Source organism: Tursiops truncatus, chromosome 1 (assembly GCF_011762595.2).
Source record: "Tursiops truncatus isolate mTurTru1 chromosome 1, mTurTru1.mat.Y, whole genome shotgun sequence".
NCBI lineage: Eukaryota > Metazoa > Chordata > Mammalia > Artiodactyla > Delphinidae > Tursiops > Tursiops truncatus.
Genome location: NC_047034.1, coordinates 25228125 through 25251573, shown reverse-complemented (window position 1 = coordinate 25251573; position 23449 = coordinate 25228125). Strand labels below are relative to the sequence as shown.

Sequence of the window (23449 nt, the reverse complement as noted above, 5' to 3'; positions counted from 1 at the left end):
GGCAAACACAAGGAAAGAGAGGTTAAATCCTACATTCAGTCATTTTAAGGGGATATGAAAGTATTACTTTTTAATTTCTAGAGGGGAAGAAAAAATGAAGAGGAATACTGAACAGAGAAAAATAAAGACTAGTGAAAAATTCCCAGTTCTTATACAGATATTAAATAGCTGAAAGACAAGAGAGTCTCTCACGGTCCTTCTTCCTCTGCCCCCTCCCACCCCAATATTGCTTGCTTTTAAGGAAGGCCAAGGAGAATGCAATTCTCTCCAGGGTAAAGTGTGAAAATCTAGAAGGGACATTAACATTTTATGACCTCAAAATTTTTAATAAATTAACTTTATTAAAGGATCGCTGGTTTTTTAGTACCTTGAAACTGAAAGGTACTACACCTTCTAGAAAATATATATTCACCTCATTTGCAGGTTTGCTGCATTGTTACATCTACCCACATCTCTCCTTCCACTACAAGGAAAGGAAATCATACATTTCTATAGCATTTTATAGTTTATAAAATATCTGAATGCATTATTTTTTAAAATGCTTATTCTTAGACTTGGGGGATTATATAATGGAGGTATTATTTATTTAATCCACAAATGATTTTTGAGAGCCTACTGTGTGCTGGGCACCAGTCTAGGCCCTAGGGATACAGGATTACACAAAGCAGAGGAAGTTCCTGCTCTCCTGGAGATTATATTCCAATTAGCTCCCCTTTCATGGATGAGACAACTGAGCTTTAGCGGTTAAGTGATTTAGCCATGGCTGCCTGGTTAACAAGCAAGAGGCCTGGGGCTGGGATCAAGGCTGAAGAGGTCAGCTCTAGCTCTCGCGGTTCCAGAACACTCCTGCTTTATATGAGCAGGGGGGTGTTTTCTCTGAAGTCAAGAGTCTCTATGTTCTTTCCCTCAACTGTGGGATACAGCTGTGCACAGCAGTTGGTCCTTAACACAACCAGAGTGACTGCCCAGAAAAGGCTTCTGTTTTTCTCTCTTAAAAGATGATATATAACAACTGGATATCTACATGAGGTAGGTTGGGCCCCTACACCTCATTCCATATAGAAAAATTAACTCAAAATGGATCAAAGACCTAAATATAATAGCTAAAACTATAAACCTACTAGAAGAAAACACAGGCATAAATCTTCATGGCTTTGTACCAGGCAGTGGTTTCTTAGATATGGCACCAAAAGCACAAGCAACAAAAGAATACCTGAATAAATTGAACATCATTAAAATTAAAACTTCTGTGCCTCAAAAAAAGAAAAGAAAAGATAACCCATAGAATGGGAGAAAATACATGCAAATCATATATGTGGTAAGGAACTTATCTCTAGAATATATAAAGAACTATTGTAATAATAATGTAATGACAGTAATGTAAAGACAAACAGCCCAGTTAAAATACGGGCAAAGGATATGTGAATAGACATTTCTCTATAGAAGAAATAATAATAGGCAAATTGAAACCACAGTGAGATACCAATGCACGCCCACTAGGTTGGCTAGAATCAAAAGACAGATAATAGCAAGTGGTGGCGAGCATACAGAGAAAGTGGAACCCTCATATATTACTGGTGAGAATGTAAAGTTATGTACCCACTCTGGAAAACAGTTTGACAGTTCCTCAAAATGTTAAACACAGAGTTACCACATGATCTAGCAGTACCACTCTTAGGTATATACCTGAGAGAAATTTAAAAACATCCATATAAAAGTCTGTGCAAATATGTTCATAGCAGTATTACTCTTAATAGCCAAAAAGTAGAAACAGCCCAAATGTCTATCAACCAATGAATGGATAAATAAAATTTGGTATATTCATAAAATGGAATATTTCTCAATAAAAAGAAATAGAGTACTAATACATGCTACAATATGGGTGAACTTGAAAATATGCTAAGCGAAAGAAGCCAGTCACAAAAGGCCACCTACTGTATGATTCCATTTACATAACATGTCCAGAATAGGCAAATAGAGAGAGACAGAAAGCAGACTGCTAGCTGCCTAGGACCTGGGGACTGAGGGGATTGTGGTGTGACTGCTAATGAAAATGTCCTATAAGTGCATAAAAAAGATAGTTGCATTTTATAATCTGTAAACATACTGAAAGCCATTGAGTTGTACACTTTAAATGGGTGAATTGTATGCTATGTGAATTACTCTCAATAAAACTATTTACAAAAGAAAAGATGATGCATAACCTAGTATGAAGAAATACTGAGAGCTGGTGAAAGATGACCCCAATAGCTAGGTGTATAAATGAGCAGGCAGCTAGCCTGGGCACGACCTTACCTTTTATCTTCTGTAAACCTACAGAGAATGATCCTCTGGGGAGCTTTCTGAACCAAATAATTTGTGACAGAGTGTAGTCGGCAAATATTGCCCAGACTACCACAGAAGGTAGAAAGCTTAGAGATGACTGATTTTCCTGTCAAAACCCAGCCACTGATAAGGTTTACAACTCACTATGGTGGCACAAGCTGTATGCAGATTCACAAATCTTTCATTTGACATTGCCAACACCTGTCCTTAAACTAGAAGAGAAAGATATTTCTTTCTTCTTCCTCTCCAAATGTCACCCCCCAGCCTCACAATGCCTGGTCTGAGTTTCAGAATTGTCCTTTAGAGCAAGATGTAGATTCTTGGTGGGTGGCCTCTTAGCCCACTTCCCTACCCTTCTTTCCCTCTTTACATCACAAGAGTTGGTCTGGTTTCTCTCATCACAAACAGCGGTATCGACAACCCCGTCCAAATTCCACAGCTTCTTAACCAAACTTGAGCCAATCCCAAGTAAACAGTACTTGAACTTCAGAAGTCTGGGTCCATAGGTTTGTGTGAATGACACACTTCTCAGTATTTTAGCTAGGGTCCACCCTCAATTACTGTTTTTCTGTAATGACAGTACTCTACCTTATTGAGGGTAATAAATGCTTGTCCTCAACAGAGCTACACACTGGACCTCAAATGATGAATTGGCTAAAATATATTTTTATAATATAAAATAAATATATTTATATAAAATATATTTATTTTTTATTTATATTATATAAATATTATTTTTTATTTATATTATATAAATATATATAATATAAATTTATATAAAATATAAATGCTCTGAAAAAGGAAATATATATAGCTGCTCTGTATAGAGTGATGGAACTCTACCCATGACATATACAAAGAAACTAAGTGTCTTTCCTCATCTTCACCAGTGGGAAGGAGCTAGCATTTAGCTAAGACATCTATCTGGTAAGTACCCTCCATCCATGGCTATTTTGGGGCAAAGCATGTGCCTCAGTAACTTTCTCTCTCATTTGTTATTCTGCCACAGCAGGGGCCAACGCTGCCCTTACCACCTTGCCCCAGAAAAGCCATTAAATACTTGAGGCTTCCATCAGCTAGAAACATACCTGTCATGCAGCCGCTTTACTGCATCACTCACGCAAAGGTTGCCAAGGTCTGGACCGAGTCCAACAGAGTATTTTTCATTTGGTTGAAGTTGTTTTCAATGTTTTCTTGTTTTCCAGTGATTGAAGGTCAAGTCTGGAGCAGGGGACTGGATTAATAAAGCCCTGTGAGGGGAACTGCGGCAGTGACATGTTAACCCTTCATTCACCAGAGAAGAGAAAACCGCCAAGCAACGCCCTGAGGACAAAAACCTTCAAAGGGGCCCTCAATAACCTGGTGCTGACTCCGGAGAAGGCCAAGGTTTATGAATGTGTATGTGTCTGTGATGGAAGCTCACAAGTAGGGTGTCTTGAATTGAAAACCTTGCCAGACATCACCCGAGCCAGTGTTTCGGGAGCAGAGTTTGCTTCTTCCCTCAGTGATGGATGTGAGTTTCCTAGAGCTCACTGCTTTCCTTGAGGGAGGGAGGAAAGGCCTTGTCAACTCTGTGTACCTCCATGTTTTTTAGCCGTATTGTATAATGAATGGGCAGGTCTGGGGCACCCTTACCACATTCAAAGAAGCTGAAAAGGATCTTTATGTCTCATCTGACTTAATGCCTGGCTCAAAAATCAGCCACGAGGTTGGGTCTCACTTTTTAGGGGTCATTTACGTGCAGAGCCCCTCTGGGTTCAGAAACTCTCAATAAATCAGTGTGTGTAGCACACTCATTCCCAAACTTAACAGCTATAGTTTTGGTAGCCTTTAGGCTGAGAAGTCATCCTGTGTCAAATGGACAGGCAGTAAATAGGGTAGAGCACTTTCACCCAAGTATTCTCCATGGAACCCCAGGGTTCCAGGGGCAGTTAAGTTTGAAAAAATGTACTCCACCTCTGCTTTATTCTGGGATCCTAAGGCATCGTCAATTGTAAGCTCCCCATTGATTTAACAGCAGTTTTTTGAAGGTATGGGGAGAAACACCTGATTACAAGAACGCAGTTTTGCTTTTAAATTATAAGAGCTTACATTTAGCTATACAGGTACTTATAGACTCCCTTCTTCAATATCTCAATAACAGTTTGTATCTAATCATTTTTGCCTTCAGATTCTAAAGGTTTTCTGAGTCACTTTTGACCTTTGGAAGTTATCTTAAATATGATGGTGATGAATTGCTTTTTATAAACTTTTCATGATCTTGATTTCTTTTGTACCTTTAGGATAAACAACATATATTAGATTCACGTGGCTTTTCTTTTTGATAAGGTTATAGTTTCCTCTTTTCCTTAACTGAATAACATGTCACTAGAAGGTATCAACTTCCTTAAGTGTCAGCTGGAAGCTTTTGATAGATGCTTGGAGATGGAATTAAGGTTCTTCATAATGAAGGAATAATTGTTTCAAGAATTGTCACACTCTCTTCTCATTTTGAAACTTCTATGATCCATTTCTTGAAATCTGGCAATTTCTATCACCTTTAACTACACTACCTGGGGTGTGGCAGAAAATTTGCCTTTACAATGCTACTTTATAACAGTCTTTTCTTTCTTTTTTTTTTTTTAAATTTATTATTTTTGGCTGCGTTGGGTCTTCGTTGCTGCACGTGGGCTTTCTCCAGCTGCGGTGAGCGGGGGCAGCTCTTCGTTGCGGTGCGTGGGCTTCTCACTGCGGTGGCTTCTCCCGCTGAGAAGCACGGGCTCTAGGCGCGTGGGCTTCAGTAGTTGTGGCGCGTGGGCTTCAGTAGTCATGGCTTGCGGGCTCCAGAGCACCGGCTCAGCAGCTGCGGTGCATGGGCTTCGTTGCTCCGCGGCATGTGGGATCTTCCCGGACCAGGGCTCGAACCTGTGTCCCCTGCATTGGCAGGTGGATTCCTAACCATTGCGCCACCAGGGAAGCCCAGTCTTTTCTTTTTAAAAACACATTTTGTTTGGGGATAATTTTAGATTTATAGAAAAGTTCCAACGATAGTACAGAGTTCCCATAAACCCTTCTCCAGTTTTGCCTGTTGTTAAGATCTTACATTACCAAGGAACATTTGCCATAACTAAGAAAGCTATGTTAGCATACTACTGTTAATTAAGTTCCAGACTTTATTTGGATTTTTCTGGTGCTTCTGCCAACGTCCCCTCTCTGTTCTGGAATCCAATTCAGGGACAACACTGCAGTCAGTTGTCTTGTCTCCCCAGTCTCTTGTGGTCTGTAGCAGTTTCTCAATCTTTCCTAGACAGTCTTAAAGAGCATTGGCCAAGTATTCTGTACAATGTACCCGGATCTGGGTTTTTCTCATGACTACGTGGGGCTTATGGGTTTTTGTAAACAGTATCAGAGGGGGCATGATAGGCACATGGCATCACTGATGATGCTAATATACTTGGTTAAGGTGTTGTTTGCTTGGCTTTTTCCACTGCAAGTAACAGCCTTTCTTTCGTTCTTTCTTTTTTATATAACAGTCTTTTAAAAGGCATTTTAAAAGTCAGTGAAAGGATCTAAGTTAAAATTTAACCTTGGTGGGCTATTTTAAGAACTCACTCGAGGGGCCATGAGATGAACAGGTCTCTGGGAAGAGTTAAGTCTCGACATTTTGTGCAGGTGGGGCAGCCTCAGCACATCCGCACCCCTTGCTGGGTGCCAGGCAGGTTGTTCTGACCTGGGCCGGGAGGAGGCTGAGGCGAGGAAGGCTCTGGGCACACTCACTCTTGGGTCTTACCTGCAGGACCCTGAGAATGAGTGCCTCCTTAAACCTTGCACCCTACACAGTTCACTTGCCTCACCCTGCTTCTGACACTAAGATTTACTCCAAGTTTAGACACTAGAATGTAAAAAGATGTGCTCTTTATTTCAGTTATTTTATTATTATTATTTTTTTTTGCGGTACGCGGGCCTCTCACTGTTGTGGCCTCTCCCGTTGCGAAGCACAGGCTCCGGACGCGCAGGCTCAGCGGCCATGGCTCATGGGCCCAGCCGCTCCGCGGCATGCGGGATCCTCCCGGACCGGGGCACGAACCCGTGTCCCCTACAGCAGCAGGTGGACTCTCAACCACTGCGCCACCAGGGAAGCCTGTGCTCTTTATTTTAGGATGAAGTGTACTGTACAGGCTCTGGGATGTCCTGCAGTAACTTGTTTAACCCACTGTTTCTCGAAATAATTTGATCATTGAGTCCTTTTTTCACTTAAGAGGTGTTTCTTCACCTAAACCCTGGGGACATGAGAATAGAGGGGAAGGCAGTGGACTGGGTCCAGACACTTGGGTTCTGGACCGGAATCTGCCTCTAGTCCCACCTGCCTGATGTGACCAAGTTTCCTCATAAAGAAATGCTGTTCAGAGCCCCTGCCATCCTCAGCCACGTTTCTGATGGGTTTAAATGGATTTCTTTGACCTCTCACTCACCCCGGGAAGGCTGTGCTTGCACTTCTGTGAGCTGTGGATGGTCACGAAGACAGTCCTCTGGGAGTGGCTGACCCCTGTCACCATGTTGGGGAGTAAAAACCATCGAGATGGACAGCCGAGCACTCAAAGGCTGACCCCTGCGAGACCCGTTATCAGAACCACTCACCGTTCCACCGTGAAGGCCGGCGGGCTGCAGCTAAGCCCCGCCCTGCAGCCCAGCCCTCCATGAACCTTTCTGTCCTTTAACTGCCGGGACTCATACACAAGTTTAATAGAATGCACTCCTGTTCTCTGATACAGGATCTTTAACATTTTCTGAAGAACACTGTACTGGCAGGCTACTAGGCTGAAAATTTAGGAAGCAAATTACGATAGCCAACCTCATTTCGCAGTTTTGAGTGGCCCCGATGGAGCAATCTTCCCTTTCAGAAGATCACAGCAACGTCCTGAGTAATGATCGTTCAGCCCACAAGCGGGAGACCAAAGAAGGAGATCTAACATCAGGCTCTGTCTCGGCTACCGACAAGGACTTTTAGGACACGGGGTTATATTTTTCCTACTAAATGACAGTAGTATTTAGCAGCATGTGTACATGCAGAAACAGGTGTAGAGGGCCATCCATCAAATGAATAGCTCACACAGGGAGCCTCTGGGGGAAAATCCCACATTATGGGAATGGGAACATTTTCAGCTATATGACAAGGTGAGCTTAGAGATCAACAAGGGCAGCTATTCACTTTATTTTTAAAAATCTGTCATCTTTTGTAAAAAGAAGAACGGTATGGTAGGAAAGGTACGAGACTTGGAGTTGGAGGGTCCATGATTTAAATCCTGTCTCCTGAGGCAAGTTTCTTAACTTCTCTGAGTTTCAGTTTTCTCATCAGTAAAATGGGGATAAGGACATCCTATTGCCAATGATACTGTAAGGACCGAATGAGGTAACTTGTCTAAACAATTTTAGCAAGTGCCTGGCACAGAGAAGGTGAGTAGTAAGCATGGAATTTCCTTGCACTGCAAGCTTCCTTTTCACTGGGGATTAGCTCATGGGTGACATATACGGTATGGCCTCAATTCTGCACAAGTTTGATACTCCAGTGCCCCAGCTTTGAGAAGGTCTCAGAGACAACCCAGAGAGGCAGGACGCCATTTAAAGCAGTCTCTGGACTGTGCAGCATGATAAGGACAGACACCAGTGCCCTGAAGCAAGTCCATCGGAACAACCCGATATCACCCAGAGCTAAGGTGTCTCGCTCTCTCTCGACATGATCGAAGGCTCTCTCTCCCTCCTTCTCCTGTTCTCTCTCTGCCCACATTTTGTTAGCATTTATACTGCTCACAGGCAGGAATCAAAAGGGCAGCTAAGACTTGTATTTCCATTGTAGTCATAGCCAGTCTGCTCTGAGTGAGGCGGGTTTTAAGCACACGTGGGTAGATTAACGTGCATAGATTTCAAGGTCCAAGATGGTCCAGGGATCATTGCTCTGCATGGCGCCTGGTGACTAGACTGTGATCAACAATTAGCTTAAGGCTTTGATTTCTGCTAAATACAGGTGTCCTCGGGAAAGCCAGCTCACAGCTTGCCGGTCAACAGATGCCAGTGGGGCTGGGGCAGAAAGATCTGAGAGTGGGTTTAGAAGGAAAGGGCTATAGGGAGACAGCAGCGAGGCCTTGGCCCCTTAGGGGCTAGAGGAGCCCCCAGTGCGGGGAGAGGGGAAGGGGTACAAGAGGAATGGCATCACATGCGAAGGCGGGGATGCCACAGACTAAGTTTGCTGCACAGACGCGCCCAGCACCAGGATCAATGAAACCAATTCCTGCATTAACCTTCGGGGGAAGTGACAGACCTCGGTTCTTCATCCTTTCTGTTCTCTCTCCAGGACTGCGAATGTAGGTGGCTTCTTGTTAGGCAGGGATGTCTCCCTATTTTCACACGGCATCTAGGAGGTGCCTTTGTAGCACAACACCTGAGCCCATGCGGTCAGGCTGCTTCGGGCCAGACCAGAAGCCCCCGGCTCCTGCCAAACACTGGCCACCCTGCAGGGTGTGACCCTCACAAGAGTCTCTAAAGCTACTGGGAAAATACCTTTTGTCAAAACGCAATTCTGGCCCATTTGGTTAGCTTCAATACTGCTGTGGCCAGGGGACAAGGGTGACACCATTTGGGTAACATATAAACAGACGCCGGAGACCTAAGAGGTGAGACGGGATAAAGCCAAAGCCATGACAGTCCAGGATGGCCTGGCTTGCGTGGAGCTGAGGGGTGAGGCTGGATCTGAATCCCTGCTGCTCCCTTACCTCGGCCCCTGGACCTTCCCCCTGCTGCCCGGCCTTGGACGCCACACCCTGCAGCGTTCAGGGGCCGGCCCCGAGGAGTGATCTTTTCTCGCAGGACATCTTGAGAGAGATGTTTGCGTGTTTATGAAGGTTAATTCCAGGCTCATCCAAAGGCCACGCTAAAGGTGCTAATGCTCTGAGTCGGTGGGCTTTACACGTACCGTCTGCTGCTGAGCACCTCGCCGTGGTGCACACTTCCAGTCAGTGGACTGGCCTAAATATTTTCAGCTGCTGACAGATGAAAGCTGGCCTTGCTGACGGCGTACATTCTTCGGTTCGCACACATGCTCTTATAAGGAAGTGGAGCTCAGCGCACACTCACTCATTCACAGCTGGGGGACCGCTACGGTGCTCGCCAGGATGCTCCAGCTTGGACCCACGCGTGACTCCAGTGCCTCATTTTGTGTTTTTACTGTCACCAGTGTTAATGAAACCTTGACAGAGCAAAGCCAAAAGAAAGGTGTGCCTTGAGAGAAGCCCTGAGAATCAACCTTTAAAGGGGCAACTTTGCTACTGATTTGCAAAGGAACTGGGGCGTCCAACAGGAGCCTATTACCCAATTTGACCCCCATCCCAAGTGATCTTTGTCAGGAGCTGGGGTGATTTTTCAAAATATTTAATAACCTGCAATATGGCGCAGTCCCTAACCAATCGGAGCGATGCCAGCCTTAGCGACGGAGCAGGTCCCAGAAGGAGTGAGGTGCACCCCCCTTTTGGGTTTCTGGATGATGGGAAAGTTTCAGCACAGGAGCCTGTGTAGCTGCACAGAGGGTCTGGGGCAGTGACTGCTTGCCAACTGGGAAGAAATTATTTTAATGCTATTACGAGCAGTAGTCAGCACCAAGTCGAGGTGATTCTCGCGCCTATTAAGGGTTGGGGGTGAGGATGTGGACACAAGGGAAGAAGCACCGAAGGAAGAAAGTCTCTATAACCTTCGCCTTTCTGATCACACCATGGTATTACCCACGGGAGCTTGGTCCCCGTAACTTGCTACTGGATCAATAACTTAAGAATAAGGAAGTTCTAGGGCTTCCCTGGTGGCGCAGTGGTAGAGAGTCCACCTGCCGATGCAGGGGACGCGGGTTCATGCCCTGGTCCGGGAAGCTCCCACGTGCCGCGGAGCGGCTGGGCCCGTGAGCCATGGCCGCTGAGCCTGCGCGTCCGGAGCCTGTGCTCCGCAACGGGAGAGGCCACAACAGTGAGAGGCCCGCGTACCGCAAAAAAAAAAAAAAAAAAAAAAGAATAAGGAAGTTCTAGAGAGAATGAAACACCCCCCCCAGAGCCAAGTCTCACATTATTAGCCTGGGGGCTGGCAGGCTATCGGAGACTCAGACCTGAGACACTGGGAGATTCCTTCTCTCTCTCCGGGGAATTCAGTTCAATCTTCCAACAGGCAACAGAGGCATCGCCAGCTTAGATTTCTACTCAGAACACATACACTTGTGTCTGGGGAAAGGCAAGCATGAAGTATATACTTCAGTGAAAAGTTGAAAAGCGTGGAGGGTAAGTCAATTTTCAAAGAAGAACGTCAGCGGCACAACACGATGGAATGCCTGATTCACCTCTGCGGAGCAGACGTTGACTTCCACCCGGGAGAATCACCAAATGAGTTGGCAGTTGAAAATATGATTTCCGACTTTTCATCAGATCTTACATTTTATTTTAAGACTGTGAAACAACACGGGATTAAAAGTCTTATTCAGAAACAGAAGTGAAAAGGAGAATTCGGCGTTTCTCTTTGTTCAGAGAAAATACTTTCAAAGGTACTTCATAACTAAAACTTCAACATGTAGGTGGAAGGTGGGGGGAATGCATGGCTTTCCTTGCTTGGTTCCTGTTGGATAGAGAGACAGCCTGTGAGCTTGGGGGCAACAGACACCTCCCATTTACAGTGCTCACCAGTTGCCCAGGGCCCAACCCTTGCTGACAGATATTTGCAGAACGCTCAGGTCTGTACGGCTCCCTCTGACTGCTGTCCTGGGAACAGGCACCAATCAGAAGCCGTACCTCTTGGCGGGGTGGGATGGGGGGGGCGAGAAGTAGTGGGAGACATCATTCAAGTATGAAATATTCTGCCGCTTACCGGATGTGGGACCTTGGGTGAGGTACCCAGCTCTCTGGGTATAGCTTTATAGCTATAAACTGGGGCTAATCACTTCTGCTGTTACCTAGAGAGGCAGATCTAGGTTCAGGTTTTCTCATGCCTGCCACTACAAAATATAATTCTGTAGGCCTACTTTAAGGAAAAGAATGCAAAGTTAACAAATACAGAATTGAGAACAGGGTTTTAGAAGGGGCTCATGCAAGTGGAGGATCCTACAGTTTCAGCCTCATTAGCTCCACGGTAAATCCACTTTTGCATACCTGCCTATCTTAATTGAGATAAGAGGTGAGGATACAAAAGTGCCTTGCAAATTGTAAGGCATTATATAAACAAATGACACTGAATTCTTCTACAAATAAATAATGCGTATCGTGTGCTAAACAGTATGCCAAGTGTAGGAGACAAAGCTACGAACAAGACAGGCAGGTTCCCCCCCCTCCCCTTATGGAACCCAGAGTCCAGAGGCACTGCATCATCATCTGTGGCAGGATGTCCTCTGAATCCTGAATACAGAAGTGAAGCTCACGAATACAGAAGGTCTGACTGCTTCCCTGCAACACTGGCCCCTCTCAGGGCTCTCCAAGGGCCTGATTCCTACACCCAGCTTTCTGGGACTTGGGTTCTACTCAATCTCAACCTCTGTCTTCTCCTCCTTCCCAACCATTGTCTTCTTACCGACTGCCATTTTGAAACCCCCAGAGCAACAAGCCAACCTTTCTAACCCCATATTTTCAAATGTGAATGGACAGTGGTTGCTAAGGGCAGGGGGGCAGTGGGGGTGAGTGAGATTACAGGATAGAGAACAACTAAGGAGCGTAGGGTTTCCTTAGAGGGAGACAGTGAAAATGTTCTAAAATTGATGGTAGTATTAGATGTACAACTCTGTGAATATACTAAAAGCCACTGAATTGTAAACTTTAAATGGGTAAGTTACATGGTACGTGAATTATATCTCAATAAAGTTGTAAAAAACTATGAATGGAGAACCATTCAAGAAAAGTTCAGAACACAGAAAAAGACCAGAAAAAATAAACTGAAGAAAAAAAACTTGAAGAAACTGAGATTATTCAGAAAATGGGAGAGCATTTTTTAAAAGACCAATTACTCTTAGATTCGAGAAGATGTTGAGTTCAAAAAAATAAGAATCGGGAGCTATGAAAAAGGAAATTTTCAAGAACCAGTTCTTATAAATTTATAAACAAAAGTTTTGCTGAGATATAAAAATTCCAATAAAGGTCTGGAAGGTTAAGTCAAGGATAACTCTCAGAACATAAAGCAAAAGGCCCAGGACACTGGAAACAGAAGGTTAACATCTGTCTACCAGGACTTTCAGGACAAAAGAACAGAGAGGAGAGAGGAAATGGAATTAAAAAGGAAAAAATAAAGAAAAAATTTCCCAAAGATAAAGGCAGACAGGAGTCTTTAAAATGAAAGGATCTAGCATAAATGAAAAAATACCCATGCCTAGATATATCAACGTGAACTTTCAGAACATCAAGGAGAAGAGCAGAGCCTAAAAACTTACAGGAAGATAAAATGGTGATCAACAAAGAAACCCAAATCCAAGTAGAATCAGAAATGATAGATCTCAGAAGACAGGGTAGCGGGCTTTTAAAATAGCCATTGAAAGTGATTTTGAACTGAGAATTTTATATTCTAATTCTCCATCAAGAACAAGAGTACTAAACCTCCATCTAACATGGTGGGAAATCAAGGGACATTGCCTAAAGTTGACAGAATGAGAAATAGAGATTTCAGTATGTTGTTTGAAGTTTCACAGTTAGCCATTAAATGAATTAAATAACCTTTATAATTTTTTAATGGAAAGGAAGAGGAAGGAGAGAGAAAAGAGGATAGTATACGCTAGAGCTTTATTTTTTCATAGTTAGGAGTAGATTATTTAGTTGAAACACAAGAAACATAAATCAAAAAACTATTATTCAGGGGTATAAAAATAACTATCAGAAGCGCTGAAAACAGAAATGTTTTTAAAGAGTTGCTCTTAAGAAGCAGCCTTGAAAGTGGGGAGGGGTGAGGCAGAAGCCTGTTTTTTTTTAATTTTAAAAATGAAATAGAAGGGGTCAAACCCATGCCCCCTGCAGTGGAAGCTCAGAGTCCTAACCACTGGACCGCTGTGGAATTCCCTAAACTGCTCTTCCTAATAGCCTGGCATGAAATGTGTCTTCCTCTAATTCCAAGTCATATGTCCTAGTTCCTCCCCCTCTGGTCATGAGGAAGAGTCTACCCCCCTCCTACCCTACAGCCCTTTAAAGATTTGTAAACTTATAACAGGTCTCCTTTTCCTTCTCAAAGTCTTTGCATCTTGTGGTGAAACATCTCCATTTCTCATCGGCCATTTCTCATATGATGTTGCTACAAGATTCTTCTCATTCTTGTCACTCTTAGCTAGGAACTCTCTAGACACAGTGCAATGGATGCGTGTGTCCAGTCTCTTACAATTACCTACAATCATGCAGCATAAGGCTGCATTATCTTTCCTGGTGACTGCACTGCACTAGTCTCCTGCAAGCCCCCATATATGTCAGTTAGGAGTCTTTATGTTGTATGAACCAAGAAATCCAATTCACACAGGTTGATAAAAAATGAAATTTATCAGCCTAAGTGTTGTGTAACTCAATACTACAGGGCTGAATTTGGTTTCAGGCAATTCTTGAACAATGGGACCAGGATCTGTCTCCATTCCTTACCTCTGCTTCCTGAGTTTCATCTCCATTCTCACTCTTTGTGGTCCCAAGAGACCTAACAGCCTGCATCTCCTGTGCCCATATGCTTCCTCTATCATGAGCCATAGCAATGGGCAGTTTACTTTCCTAATATTGTGAATAGACGTCTAAGAATAGACCATCATTGGTTCTAACTGGTCTGGCTTGAGTCAGGTGACCAGGGAAATATGGTTCTCTAGCTTAAGCTAATCAGGCACTGCCCCTGTGGTCAATCGATCACATACAAACTACACAGCTAGGACACTTGAGGTTCTATTAAGAAAGAGAGCGGAGGAATTCATGCTAGTGGGACATCCAAACATAATCCACTACTACAAAACACTAGAAAAATTCTCCAGCCTGTTACTGAATTTTTAATCACAAATGCAGACTTTTCCATGTATCCCTGCTTAAGTTCATCTTGTTGATATTGGCCAAATGTTTCTAATTAAGGAGATAATTTTGAAGTTTGGTTTATTCCCCCAAAGTAGTAGTTATTCTTCTCAGCTTTGCATCCCTTGCAAATTTGATATACATAATGGCTATGTATTCATCTCATTAAGTCTTTAATAAAAATGTTGACTCAGAACCAAAAAAGTGGAGCTTTGAGGCACATACCATTACATATTTCCCAAAAGGAGTCTATCAATCTGTTAATGGCTACAGTTCAGAAACAGCTGTTTAAAAGGCATAAACAAACCTTACTAGCCCAATTTTTCCATCTATAGGAAATGTACCAGAAGACATTTCTACCTGTAGCATTTCCAAAACAAATGCAGTCTTCTGGCTATGTTCCTTAGTGCCTACAGCCTGAAACAGGTAACGTACACTGGGACTGAAAAACCTTCACAAGATGTATCACACGCTGCCATCAGGCACACTTTCTTACACAACTTCTCTGCCTCAGGTAGGGCCTCACCGGCCTCCCCATCCATCCTTTCCTCTTACAGCGAACAGACTTCTTCTCAAGAAGCTTAGCTTGTGTCCTGGTCCAAGTGAATACTGCTGCTCCCTTTAAAATTCTAGGAATCTGCTCTTGCAGAAATTCATTCCTCACGCATAACTCTAATGGTACAATGCTGCTTTTTCTTTCTCTCCCACGTCATAGCTTTTTACTTATCAGCCTTTGGACTCTCTTTACCACCTGTGAATTTTTTTCTTTCCAGAATTTTTACTAGACTACCTGAGTAGACTAGTGCAGTGGACAGCATTCTTCTGCTTTGTCCATCATCCACCTACCCTCCATCTTTGGAATACCTTCCGTCCATTCCACACCTTGTTACTGGTAGGGCTGCCAGCATGTTATCTCCCTTGGTCCAGGCAGCGGTGGGCATGAGACCCAAAGAAGTCCATCCAAAACACATATTTTAAAATGTGGAGCTAGAGGAACTTCCCTGGTGGTCCAGTGGTTGAGACTCCACACTTGCACTGCAGGGGCACTCAGGTTTCATCCCTGGTCGGGGAGCTAAGATCCCACATTCTGCATGGTGTGGCCAAAAAATTAAAAATTAAAACAAAAATTTGGAGCTAGAGGAAACAGAACCTTTTGTTTTGTCACAGAACTAGGAGAATGTGAACCGGAGGCTGCTGGAAGCCACCTTCTCTACCACATTGTGGGGAGACCACCTGTGTGGTAAAGAATGAAAACAACATAGAGGAATGAGCAGAGCAGAGAGAAACAGATCCAGGGAGAGGAGTAGGGAAGGGCTGAGAGGAAGAGAGACTGTATCCCTGAATTCTGTCACACCAGTCCCTGGCTGTGCAGTTTCGTGGGCAGCGAACCCCCTTTCATGCTCAGGCAGTCTGAGGTGGGTTTCTGTCACCTGTAACAAAAAGAATCTTGATACATTCATGTAGCAGGAAGGCGGGGGGTAGCTGGAAAGACCACTCAGCCCGCTATAGTACAGTAACAATCCAGACTGTTATAACTGAGCAAACCTGGCTTCAAGCTGACTCAACTCCTCTTTTGGTAAATTATAACCAAAATAAAATAAATAAGCCTAGGGCTTCCCTGGTGGCTCAGTGGTTGAGAGTCTGCCTGCCGATGCAGGGGACGCGGGTTCGTGCCCCGGTCTGGGAGGATCCCACATGCCGCGGAGCGGCTGGGCCCGTGAGCCATGGCTGCTGAGCCTGCGCGTCCGGAGCCTGTGCTCCGCAACGGGAGAGGCCACAGCAGTGAGAGGCCCGTGTACCGCAAAAAAAATAAATAAATAAAAATAAATAAATAAATAAGCCTAAGGTTTGAACCCCAGCTCTGCCACATACTTCTCATCCTCAGTCCCCTCACATGGAGGACAGGACAGGCTAAACTTCCTCCTCACTGTGCTGGGAGGGTTAGAAGGCCAAGCGAGCTGCCTGGTCCACAGGAGGCTCTTAATAAGTAATAGCAATTACTTTTCAGTTGAGGAAAGCTGAAAGGTAGAGGAGAGCTCTTACAGTCCTTTCGCCCATTCCTCTCAAAAGATAATGCTAACAAATAGCTGACAGATGCTTCTGCAGTGGCTGAACCCGATTTATCTTACTTTGGGAGGATATTACGGTGATGGTTCCCATTACAAGTGAGAGCAGATTTGCTCCTCTTTAATTCTGAAGGGCAGCGTGATAGCGTGACTGGTGTTCTTTGTGCGGGAAGAGGCATTTCCAGCAGCCTTGCGTTCTTTGCAGAGTGAGCGCTGTCTCCACTCCCCTCGCTGCTCCCAGGGCCCCGCCCACTGCCCTGTTGCACTCCAGTTTCCTAGTCCCTGATGGGGCCGCTTCCCTTGGACATATTACACATCGTTTCCAGCCTGTGTGCTCTCATGAGCTAAGAGCTTTGTGCTATCTGGGCCGAAGGACATTTTTCGAGCTCAGAATAACTTGGCTCTCTCAAAAACTGGGACCTATCATTTTCGGGGCCATTTATTCCCCACCTTTCATTTCTTTGAAGGACCTCTTACTGTTCCTTACAAGTGCTATCACCACTCTCTATAAGTGATCAAAAGTGTGAGGCTTGATAAATCAGCTTTACTTGTGCAATTTAATTGAAGGTCCATTCATCTACCCTTGGAGAAGTTCTGAAAACTCAGTATGGACTTCACTCAAAATACACAAATAGCATGTGACCAAAAAAAATTTTTTTAATTACAAAAACATGTATTTACATGAAATTGAAGTTGGTTTTAATCAGTTCTTTTTGAGCCCTTCAAAGTTATATCCATCATTTCCCACTTCTCAGGCCTGCCTGATTTTCTGTTGGCTCCCTGCAGGGGAAAATGGGATATTTTTTTCTCTACTTTCTCTTCCAAGAGCTGAGAAAAAGGACAAGAGATAGCAGCTATGTAGCTTCAGGGGCAGCCAAGCAAGAGATTGATTCAACAGGAGAAATTTAATGCATCCCAAAAGATTCCCTAGGATTTGATATCCTGCCGCTTAGGGTACAATCTGTTGTAATAAGAAACTGAAGATGTTCTGTCAGGAAAGTCAAAGTACTCAGAGATGGCTTGTGATAATTTAAAAAAAAAAAAAAGTGAAATGTAACAGGAAATGTTTTTATTCTGGAAATGCTTTCTTAAATAGGAGGACAGGGGGCTTCCCTGGTGGCGCAGTGGTTGAGAGTCCGCCTGCCGATGCAGGGGACACGGGTTCGTGCCCCGGTCCGGGAAGATCCCACATGCCGCGGAGCGGCTGGGCCCGTGAGCCATGGCCGCTGAGCCTGCGCGTCCGGAGCCTGTGCTCTGCAACAGGAGAGGCCACGGCAGTGAGAGGCCCGCGTACCACAAAAAAAAAAGAAAAAAAGAAAAGGAGGACGGAAGACCATTTCTCAGAGAATATACATGGGTGAACACAGAAGATGAAATGCTTTCCTGTGCAGGTACCTAATCCCAGGGTGGAGGGCGGCTTTCATCTTGCTCCCCAGGGAGGTTGTTTACCGGGAATCAGGCAAATGCAACGGACAAGAAGTATGTCCTGTGCCCCGACCTAGCCTGGGGTGTCTAGAGTCAAGGCAGATGGATGACGCAGGATGACGCTGGCCCATGGCTGTGGGATTTTCTTGTCTGAGAGGAGGAATGTGGCTCTGGGCAATGTGCTGATCTCACAATCCTAGCACAGGGGGAGTGGGCGGAATAAAGTTCAGCAGAGGGTTTCAACACTAGATCCAGGGTCTCTGAACGATGGTCAGGTGGTGGCCCTCCGGTAGCCAGGAAAGACAAACATACAGAGCTGTGTGGCCAGGAGACAGCAGGAAGCACGGGTTTCACGTGTGTCCTGCTGTGCACAGCATGTTGGGGGCAATGTGTGCGTCACCTTCCCCTCCCCAGCAGGGGCTGTACATATACCAGCAGCGCCCAGTCATCTGTGCCACCCTTAGGTCAGGTGGGAATACCCAGGCTGGATTAAGGCTTGGTCTGTGAAGCTGTCACCTAGGCCCGTCTGCTGTCACCAGGATCTCTGTCACCATCTGCAGCTCTTGTTCAAGGGCCAGAGGCCTGGGGTGGTGGCAACGGGCAGGGGAGCTGCGGCACCCAGGAGAATGGGTGGGTTCGTGGCCGCCCCTCCCCTCTTCCAGAGGGGCTGGAGGGTCAGAGCCTCATGCCAGTTCCATGCACAGACTACCCTTTATTTCTCTTTCGGAACAAAACCCACACAGCTGGGTCATTCTCATGCAACTAGTGGGGTCAGGGCTGGAACCACCCAGAACACTGGTCAGTAAATGTCTTTACCCAAACACACAGGTGGCATCCCCAGCAAGGTGGTTAGAGCGAAAGGGAAGTTAGGGTGTCTTTAGAGGAGTGGACCACTGAAGGCAAGGTGGTTTCATTCCTCCGCTGGCCCAAGGAAAGTGCAGTCAGAGAAATTAGTCATCTTGCTCTTCTTTATCCTCCTACCAAGAGCCTCACACTAGCTCCAGGTTATCTGGACCTGGAAACACGAGTAACTAGGGATGAGCTCAAGTCGGTAGTTTAAGTAAACACACGTGCACCTGAACTGCGGCATCTCATCATCTGCACTGTTCTCGCCCCCTTCCTCTTCCTCTTTTCTCTCCTTTGCCTTCTTTTTCCTTTTGTTGTATTTCTAGATTCTGAATTAAAAGAGCCCTTTGGAATTAAACTAAGGGGCTGATATTAAGGAGGTTAAATTAAGAGTGCTGGGGCCTCGACAGGCCCCTACCCCAACTGCCAGGCCGGTGGTCATTGCCCCAGTGTTAAGACAAGGGGCCGTGACTAAGAAATCAATCTCACAGAACTGGCAGCAAAGAAAGAGAGGCCCCGATTAGAGGTATCAGGCAACTCAGTATTTTACACAAACATGCACACAGAGCTCAAACTCTCATATAGGGGTTTGGCCACCAAAGATACTTTAATTGAAAATTACAGTGTGGAAAAAAAATGATTAAGTGGCTAAGGGATTATTGTCCACATCAGTAAGCAGAGAGTAAAACATTTGTTCATTCATTGGGTGAAATAATTCTGTAAACCTCACCATGGAAGACAGATTGCAAACAAGGTGCGTGAACAGTACGCTGGGTGAAGCTCCGATTCTCACGTCCCCTCCTGGCTGGAGACCCAGCTCTGCTTTACCTCTGGGTCCTCCTCTGTGAGTCTGGAGAAGTCCTACAGCTGATACCCCCAGCCAAGACCTTGCCCTCTACGAATGAGCTTCACGGACAGGTATATGGACACAAGCATCCTCCTGGAGCAGCCTAACAAGGTCTGTGACACGGAGAGACGAGGCAACAGCAGAGCAGGCCCAAGTAAGTGCCGAGTGAGTGAGTGACTACGCCCCGGGGAACGTGCACCCACATATGCTCTGCTGGCTCTTGGACTAGACAAAAACCCACAGAAGACCAATTGTAAACGTCTTCAGAAGAAAAGCCAGCTTGAAAACAGTCGTAGAAGGTACTGCTGTGATGAAACCTTACATTTCATCAACTTATCTGCTAAAGCTTCTGAGGGAAGAGTCAAAAAATTACTGGCAAAATCAAAACGGAAATGGCTGCTATGTAATTACTGGCAATCTCTGAGTTACAAACACTTACTCGTAACTACGTCATGTACGCAAACCACCAGCTGCATTTTACTGCCATTCTTCCCACTATTTTTTTTCTGACAACAAAGCACAGAAAACGATGAGAAAAAATCTTACTCTTTCACGATTTCTTCCCCTTGAGGAGGATTTCATAACTGTCATGCACTCACGTGTAAGACCCTTCGTCATTCCTGTTCTTCTGCCTCTTTCCAGGTAACTTACAAAATGTCATTCCCAGCACTATTTTTGGATAAGTAAATCAATACAAGCAAACCTCACTCTATAAGAACAGACTTTGATCAGGAAAAGGCCCTTATATATTATGAAATGAATTTAAATCAGATATAATCAATATCATGCTATCCATTCTTAATTCTTTTGGGAAAAGAGGAACACTTTGGTGGATGGGGGACACAATTTGATAATGGTTATCTACATGGAAAATGTACATACTTTTGATGCAGCAAGTTAGCATTTAAGAATTTATCATATGGATTCACCCTATGGCTTCAGTCACATCAGAACACAAGGATGCAAGTATGTGGCTGTTAATCATAGTATTGTTTGACATGGTAAACATACACGGAGACCAGAGGGACGGATGGACAAATTACGGTACATTCCTGAGATGATATACTAGGTATCTGTTAAAAGGAATGAGGTAGGGCTTCCCTGGTGGCGCAGTGGTTGAGAGTCCGCCTGCAGATGCAGGGGACATGGGTTCGTGCCCCGGTCCGGGAAGATCCCACATGCCGCGGAGCGGCTGGGCCCGTGAGCTATGGCCGCTGAGCCTGCGCATCCAGAGCCTGTGCTCCGTGGCGGGAGGGGCCACAACAGTGAGCGGCCCGCATACCTCAAAAAAAAAAAAAAAGAATGAGGTAGACATGCAGGAGTCGATCTGCACAGATGTCCACACTTTGTCATAAAGTGAAAAAAGCAAGGTATGGAACATGAGACAGAGAGCGACCCTATTTTTTCCTTCTCTCTCCCACTAAGGAGAATTCTTGGCTTCTCCATCCCTTTTCTCCTTGTCATCTTTCCTTCCCCACCCACCACACGCCAGTGGGCATATTTAATGGATCAGGATTGGGACCAAGTCTCTCCCCAAGAAAGACAAGAAGAAAACAGAAAGTGAGGGAAGGAGGGAAAAGTGGGGCTTTGGAATATATTCAGACGAGTCCCTCACACATGGAAAAGTTCAGAAAGAAACTTACCATGGCCATCTTTAGGGAGTGGGACAGGATGTGAAAGATGAGGATGATTTTTACCTTTCCGTCGTTTTGAAAATGTCCTTTCCTAGGAGTATGTATTATTCTTACAACAAAAATTACCAGAACGTGTGAATATATTGAAATGGACTTGAGATCACGGGGAGGGGGAAGGGCAAGCTGGGATGAAGTGAGAGAGTGGCATGGACATATATACACTACCAAACGTAAGGTAGATAGCTAGTGGGAAGCAGCCGCATAGCAGCTCAGTGCTTTGTGACCACCTAGAGGGGTGGGATAGGGAGGGTGGGAGGGAGACGCAAGAGGGAGGGGATATGGGGATATATGTATACGTATAGCTGATTCACCTTGTTATACAGCAGAAACTAACACACCATTGTAAAGCAATTATACTCCAATAAGGATATTAAAAAAAATTAACAGAACGTGTGAATATATTGAAAGTCCTCCTCAAAGCCTTAAGAAGCCTCTGTACCTCCGTATCAGCCTCTGGTTCCTAAAGAAAATCAACTTTAATTTGTATTCAACATAATTTGAATCTTAGTTTTTAAAACTATGTTCAGTTTTGTTTTTGTTTTTCTTTCTCCTTTTTTTAAAAACATGTATGGCCTACATTGACGATGCCTAGTAGACTTTCACGGGCTAGTCCAGGGACCTCAGCATGATCTGTAATACCTTCTTCAATAAGAAAATGCTTCCCAAGTTCTAAACTACCAACTGGGAAACTAACTTTTGAAACCCAATTTGTCTTACAGCTGAGATTTGACTGAATTGTATTTTTAAGTAAAATTTGGGAAATACCTTTAAATTACTTAATGTTGGTAGTGCTAACAGACAGATGACTGCATATATAATCACAGATACACACATAGATACTCTCAGGAGAAGTACTATAAGTTAATACTAAAGACTGCACATTTTGTCGTGTGTGAATTAATTCCAAATTGCTTTATGAAACATAAAGAACTTAATATTTTATGTTGCACCATAAAAGGAACTTCTATTGAGTAAAAATAAATGAATGGAGTGACAAGAAGGGAGCCGAGGGCAACGCGGTGATTTGGATAAAAATGGAATAATGGACGCCTTCTCCTCTAAGGTCAGCAGTTAAGATTTAGCCAAGGTCAGCAGTGACAAAATCATCACTAGAGTCTTGACCTCAATCTAGTTGCTGAAAACAGTATATTAACATTGTAAAACTGTTACGGCAGATGGCAATCCAGTCACCTCTCAGTAACAAATGCCTAACTACCCGTGTCCTTGGCTACAGGTGGACAAAAAGCCCACCCGAAGCATTTGCCGGGAGACCGTGTAGACGGGGGAGGCCCACAGCGTGAGTTCCCTCGTGCACACCTGCGGGGTGAAAACCACTGCCCACCTCGGGATTCCTACCTCACACTCTAAGATTGTTAAAGGGCTTGCAGGGCATCTGGCCCGTTAGTTCTTTATTTTCACTTTTGCCTGAGCTAAAGGGAAAAAGGGCCAAGTCTGTCGGCATCCATCCCTCTCATTTCTCTTAACTCTGTTGGTCTGGATTACTGATAGCCCTTTTCTCTGCTACAACTTTGAAAGCAAATAGTTCAGATCTCGCTCGTTTGAAGTGGATCATTGCAGATTCGATTTCTTGAAATACAGAACACCACAGAGCAACTCCTTAATAAGCTCCAGGGAGGAGAAACAGAGGGAAGCTTGGAAATGTGTCACCCAGCGTAAGAACAGAGGGTACATTTACAGAGAGATCGTGACCTGCCCAACACCAGGGAAACATAACCAAAAGTATTCCAAACAACATGGAGTACATTCCGTGGACTTGGCCTCGCTTACAAGAAAGGCCTCTTTGTTTGATTCAAGTTTAAGTCAGTGAAACTGCCAGTTAATAAAGGGGGTAAGAAAGTCCTTCAGGGAAGCCTTGGGGGCTATGGAGAAAAGCGGATTCAAAAGTACACGGAGAACGAGCTCCCTCAAAGGCATGAGGCTTTCCTAATGAAGCCAGGGGACCAACATATATTCCTGCGCCTGGGCGGCGGGCTCAGTGCACTTCCAGCCCCAGACGGCAGCGGGGCGAGCCGCCGCCGAGGGGGTCTGGAGGAAAGAGGATTTTCCGTCTTTGTCTCCTGGCCGGATTCCATCCGCTCACCGGGCAGCCTGTGGTTTGGCGCCGTGAGCCCGAGCCCTGAGTTCAGAGGGGTAACGCCAACCGTCCCCAACCTGCCTCTCACTGCAACACAGAGAACGAACGAAGCCTTATCTCTCTGTATTCAATTCATATTTTCTGAG

The 23449-nt window shown here is 44.8% G+C and overlaps 1 protein-coding gene across 4 annotated transcripts in view; it reads right to left on the bottom strand.

The window, feature by feature from the left end:
* The window catches only part of SMYD3 (SET and MYND domain containing 3), a 720594-nt gene that overhangs the window by 82808 nt on the left and 614337 nt on the right, over positions 1 to 23449 (bottom strand). The window contains exon 11 of one of the 4 annotated variants that reach the window (XM_073801290.1): positions 10856 to 10944. The exons of the other annotated variants lie outside the window; for them this stretch is intronic. Coding sequence (XP_073657391.1) covers positions 10893 to 10944 — 52 coding nt within the window. The 3' untranslated portion in view covers positions 10856 to 10892. Of the gene's footprint in view, positions 1 to 10855; positions 10945 to 23449 lie in introns of those variants that run through there. 4 annotated transcript variants of the gene reach the window in all.